The 5,382-nt window shown below is 38.7% G+C and overlaps 1 protein-coding gene and 1 pseudogene across 2 annotated transcripts; one reads left to right on the top strand and one right to left on the bottom strand.

Annotated features, from left to right (window-relative positions):
- The first annotated feature begins 277 nt into the window (after nt 1–277).
- Nucleotides 278–2,323, top strand: LOC101304751 (annotated as a pseudogene). The gene is made up of 5 exons (XR_184290.1): nt 278–396; nt 664–733; nt 1,427–1,618; nt 1,809–1,921; nt 2,006–2,323. The product of XR_184290.1 is annotated as a polyadenylate-binding protein 2-like (transcript).
- LOC101302821 lies at nt 2,318–3,850 on the bottom strand. Its single transcript, XM_004296034.1, has 3 exons — nt 3,695–3,850; nt 3,425–3,553; nt 2,318–3,299 (listed from the first exon to the last, which is right to left on the bottom strand). The coding sequence occupies exons 1-3, from the start codon at nt 3,848–3,850 to the stop codon at nt 2,799–2,801; spliced, it is 786 nt and encodes a 261-aa protein (XP_004296082.1). The 3' UTR covers nt 2,318–2,798.
- Between the last annotated feature and the right edge of the window lie 1,532 nt (nt 3,851–5,382).

Raw genomic sequence — 5,382 nt, 5'->3', positions numbered from 1 at the left:
TTAATGTAATTTGAGAAATGCGTGTGGAAAAAAATTAATGATAAGTTCGAAAAGACAAATCAAACACGCTGTTGAGTGGGGGACTATATAAACCGAATTAACCCTCCCTCTGTTTCTTTAATTCTCTCCCTCCCTCTCTTCCTCTTCCTCTTCACTCACTCTCCCAGCCTCCCCCACTGCGTTCAATTTTGGTTCTTTGGAAAAGGCAGCTATCTTTGCGCCGTCCAGAAAGGAAAAGATTCACTGTGGAAAAGCACTGGAAAATAGTCGGAAAAGCTCAGAAAAGTTATGTGCCGAGGTCGAAGCAAGCCGTAGGCGTCGCGCTCTCGCTCGCGCTCGTCGTCGCGGTGATCCTGGCTTCACCACGAAGAAGAAGATCCTCATCGTCGTCCTAGGGTTTACTGCGTTCCTGTCTTCTGAACTCATCCCTCTCCCTCCGCCTCTCTCTAATTCTCTTTCGATTTCTTGAAATCTTCTTCTATCACAATCTCTGTGATCTTTTCATTATCAGGCCCTGGGGTGCTCTGTTTTCCGGCCAGATTCTTGTTCGCCTCGCCGGAATCCTGCTTCTCTCTCCCTCAGCCGCCTCCCTCCTATTTCTTTCTCCGTTTTTTTTCTTTCTTTCAGTTTTTACATTTGGTAATCTTTCTGGTTCTGTTACAGGTTGGACGGAGCAGCCATGGATGCCGACGATGGCTTTCAGCAGACTTGGAATGGGCAGTCAAGAGTCTGGGTATGAGTTTCTTTTATACTGTTCTTTGGCTTCTCTTTGCTTTGATTTTTTCAGGGCGGATTCAATTTGTTCAGGGATTGTTTTGATGGTGTGAGGGTGTTCTATAGATTTGATGTTGTGAGGGTTCTATAGTTTTGATGTTGTGACGGTTCTATTGTTTCAATCTTGTGTTTTCTACTCTTCAATAACAGTGTTTTGAGTTGAAGCAATAAGAACTATTGGAAAAATTCCCTAGTGTACCAATTTAGAGTAACAGTGAGAATGTACTAGTATTTTGCTGGCCTAATGGATTAAATCATGTTGGTTAAGTGAATGAGGGCGGTGAGGCTGTCTAGAATAGAAGGTACTAGTAGTAGAATGATAATCATTCGAATAGGTTTTCATAAGCTCAAAAGGGAAATGAATTTTGAAAAGGTTCTCCTTTTTCTTGTAAATTTATATCTGTGTGTATCTGTTGGCTGTGCATTAGGTATAAATGAACTTTTTCCAGCTTGATTGACACATGTTAATGATAGTTTCTGTTTTTTTACCTACTTCAACACTACAGTAAACAGTTTTTTATGCTGTCCCAAAACTCAACCTAAATCTGGTATTTCTTCTTGTTAAGAATGCACTTCTTTTTCCATATGTTGTGTTGTATGTTGTCTCTTCCGCTGACTCTGGCTTCAAACCGGATGAAATCATGTTTTTCAGGTTGCTTATGCATGCACAACTGAAGAAGTACAGCAGCATTTTGAATCATATCGCACAGTTAACAGGGTGATTATGCTGACAGATAAATGTGGCCAACCAAAGGGTTTTGCTTATGCGGAATTCCCGGAAGCAGAAGCTGTTCAAGAGGCTCTCGCTCTGAATGAATCTGAGTTGCATGGAAGGCCATTGAAGGTAATCCTCTATTTGCTCTCTGCTCCTTGTTTATTGTTGTTGTGTGAATCTATTGAAACAACCGGAGAAGTAAGAAGTACATCAACACCAGTTACTAGTTAGATTATTGGTCTTGAATATTGCTTTCTGTTATATCATTATCGCATATGTTTGTTAATTGTGTAATATATCATTATGTTTTGCCTAAAAGGACCAACGTTCCCGGATACAAGCAATTCCGCCCTGGACTTACAATCTGTATATGGGTAACTGCTTCAGGGGGCCTTATGTACCCTGTTACTTCTATTCGCGCTATGGATATGGGTATGGTGTTCTTACTTTGCTTTTTCTTAGTCAAGTGATATTTTTTATGCATATTATCATTTTGCACTTTCAAATACTCTGCAGGAACGTTCCAAGGTTCAGAAGGCCAGCAGGATACATGCCCTACTGTTAGAAGGCTTTTCATTATGCCCTACTAGTCTATTACTAGAAAACTTCACATCTGGTTGATGGGCACATCATCCAGCATAAGACCATGATATTCGTATTTTTGCTTCACTTGGTAGTGCTAAACAGGAGTTTTTCTGGAAGTAGTGGGATTATAACCGTACTTACTCGTGGCCAATGTGAACTAGCTAATGGTTTGTATGCAGAAAATACTGTAGTATATTACTTTGTTTTGTTGATATTTCGTGTCATGCGCGCTGCCAACCTTTGCTATCGATATTCTTGTCTTTCTATTTTGGTTGATATACTGCATTTTTTGGAGACAGAGATAATACATTGTAGGTGAAAAAAAGGTACAGAAGGGCAGTAGCTCTGGCTCTGGCTCTTCTTGAATGTCACTTTTAAGGCCAACCTTCTAGGCATTCATAGGGTCTTTGGTGTTTCAGCAGAAGATATTCTGATGATTCCTCCCTTCCCTGTATTTTGGAGATTTCTACACCCGTTTTGACCTGTTGCCCCTCATTTACTCTCGTCTCTTTCTCCCGTCAAAAGTTTTGCATGGAGTACACTGACAAAGCCTCTACTAATTAAGCTAAACTGATAAATTGCTTTACATTAGATACATAGATAATTGAATACTTCATCCGAGCTACTTGGTCTCCCCTACCACAATCTACAACGATAACCTGAAGAGATGGTTGTGGACATATATTAATCTGTGCGAATTAAGACTGGTACAAACTAAAACGTACTAAACGGAATGCCAAAATCTACAGAGATAATTAGTCTTTGTAAGATGATGAGTAGCATGTTTCAAGGTCTCATCTGTGGTGTAGCTTCTGTTCCTAATTAGTGTTGAACCAGCCAAGCAAATAAGAAAGATTGCCGGCAAAACGGAGAGTTTGATAGGGTTATTAACATGCCTACAGAGATAAACATACTGAAGAGTAGAGCAAATATACTGTGAAATGGCAATGACTAATCCACAAATATCTGGGAAAGTACCAAAAAGTGAGCCATTGGGAGGTGGATAATAAAACCAGCATAACTTTCCCCATCTTTTTAGTTCAACTCCTTCCTTTTTACCCTTGTGAATGAGCTCCACGATGCAAGTGAGCACAGCTGAAATGGCCAACACCATTCCAAATAGGGCATAGTCAGGCTTGCTTGGAGAGGCAATTTGATCAAAGATGGCTGATAATGTCTCTAGGCAGAGGTTCGTGAGTAAAAAGACCCATACTGTTGAAGAAGCCTACATGCAGTAAAATATGAAATCCTTGGTAAATTATCATAGTTTCAACTTTCAACTGAAGACAAGTTGCTAAATAAACATGTTCAGCATAAAAGGTTATGGCATGGATTGAGATCACTATACACCTTTGTTGTATGCCTTGACTCATCACCGGAACTAGTGCCAAGCAAAGGCAACTTGCTGTTAGACAACCGATCACGGTGAGAATTCACTAATTGCATTGCGGTCTGAACGTGTTCTTCCTGCTGCTTCATCTACAATAGTAAAACACAATGCATATATAAGGAGCAATGATAAATTTAAGCTCTGGTAAATCATAATTCGAAACCGAAATGTAATGTGCCGTGAACTTAAAGACACTCAAGATGAATATGGGGAGGAACAGAGGTGCAGACCCAACGGGAGCGAGCTGCGGGGTTGAAGAGAAACCCTCGCTTCTTAGGGTTCTTGAGGGCAGCAGATAGCTTCCTCCAATTCTCCAAAGCCCTCTCGGAAGAAAAAGAAGAAGCAGGGGGGATCTCAATCACACAATTAGCTTCTTGGCTCTCCATCTTCATGCTCCTTGTTAATTTGCTTCTTCTTATCATAACTGAACTCTGTTCTGGTTGCCTGCCTTCTATAAATATGGCATTGTCGTGTGAACTCCGAGTCAAAAGGAAACCTAGAGGAAAGAAGCAGAAAGCTGGAAGGAAATTATCCCCTATATAGTTCTATTTTGTCTCAGAAAATATAGTGGTGGGAAATGTGGAATTCCTAGTGACAATATTATTAGTTTCCACGTACTTACATGTTCAGCTATACGCTCCCCAGACTGTTGTCCAAGAGATTGATTGTGACCTTGCAACACTACTGAAAAAGAGACAATAACCGATCAAACGTAACTTAATGGTTCACATTTCTTTTCAACAACAAACAAAAAAAAAAAAAAAAAAACCAAAACTGCAATTGTTACTTATTTTCATCAAAAGAACTTCTTTTATAATGAAAGGGTTATAAGAGCATCTCCAATGATCAAGTCATTTGCCAGGTGACAGAGCAACGGTAATAATTGACTGATGTAATCTTTTCCAACCAAAGTATCAAATCCACATGGATGACATTTTTCAGATACATTGTCAAGTTTGACACAGCCCATGAGAATGGTTCTTTTTTTTCTTTATTGTTATTTCTCTCTCTTCCTTCTCCCTTGATACAATAATACATATATTTGACATCTTGGTTGGAGGAGAAATTGTAGCAAAATATCATTTGCCATGTAAGATGTCAAATTCAAATTTGACAAAAAAAAAATTAACAAGATCATCTAATGAGTTGTGGATCAACAATCTACAAAACTGTACCAACAGAGTGATTCTTTTAAGATCATTACGCAACTAAACTTCACAAGCTAATGAAGCCACTTCGGCCCTCACTTTGAACAATGTAACGACGTTACTATTACATTATGTCTTTCATGACCCTCTTCTTTTTTCCTAGTAGTGAGTTGGGGACTTGGGGTATTGCATCCCAAGATACATGTATGAACAAAACTGATAGGATAAATATCCTTCTTTGAGAAGGAAAAAAAAAAAAAAAAAACAGATAGGATAAATATGGAGGTGAAATGGTGCATGCCCACCAAACTATTGGAGAAGAAGATAAGCCATATACTACCATATTTTAGTAGAGACTCCAAGCTAGTCATTGATGCAGTTAATGAGGTCTTTGATCTTCTTTGGAGACTTATCAAAATAGTAGAAGATATTAAATCATTAGCGACTCAGTTTGTGTCCATCTCTTTTAGACATGTTTTTAGGAAGGTAAATTTTGTAGCTGATACAATAGTATACCTAGATCATTCTTTGCCCAATGATAATACTTGGGTGAATAGAGTTCCTATTGAGGCTATTCATATTCTTGTATTTGATATTGTAAATTCTTGATGACCTAGAGATTCGGTTATCTAATTTTAAGTATTTTTCATAAAAAATAAAATAAAATATACTACCATATTTTGGACGGGTAAACCACTTTCCCATTTTTAGCATCACCTTTTATCACCTTTTATCACCTGAAGCATTCACATCACCCTCTCTCTCTCTCT

The sequence above is a fragment of the Fragaria vesca genome, linkage group LG3 (genome assembly GCF_000184155.1).
Source record: "Fragaria vesca subsp. vesca linkage group LG3, FraVesHawaii_1.0, whole genome shotgun sequence".
Classification (NCBI taxonomy): Eukaryota; Viridiplantae; Streptophyta; class Magnoliopsida; order Rosales; family Rosaceae; genus Fragaria; species Fragaria vesca.
This window is presented reverse-complemented; position numbering and strand designations above follow the sequence as displayed.

What these genes read in the sequence shown, in the direction of transcription:
- LOC101302821 (XM_004296034.1), bottom strand. Translation starts at nt 3,850, where the DNA reads ATGGAGAGCCAAGAAGCTAATTGTGTGATTGAGATCCCCCCTGCTTCT. An exon ending in CCGCAGCTCGCTCCCGTTGG is followed by an intron (nt 3,554 to 3,694) that starts GTCTGCACCTCT and finishes TTACTATTGTAG; the next exon opens with ATGAAGCAGCAGGAAGAACA. An exon ending in AGTCAAGGCATACAACAAAG is followed by an intron (nt 3,300 to 3,424) that starts GTGTATAGTGAT and finishes TACTGCATGTAG; the next exon opens with GCTTCTTCAACAGTATGGGT.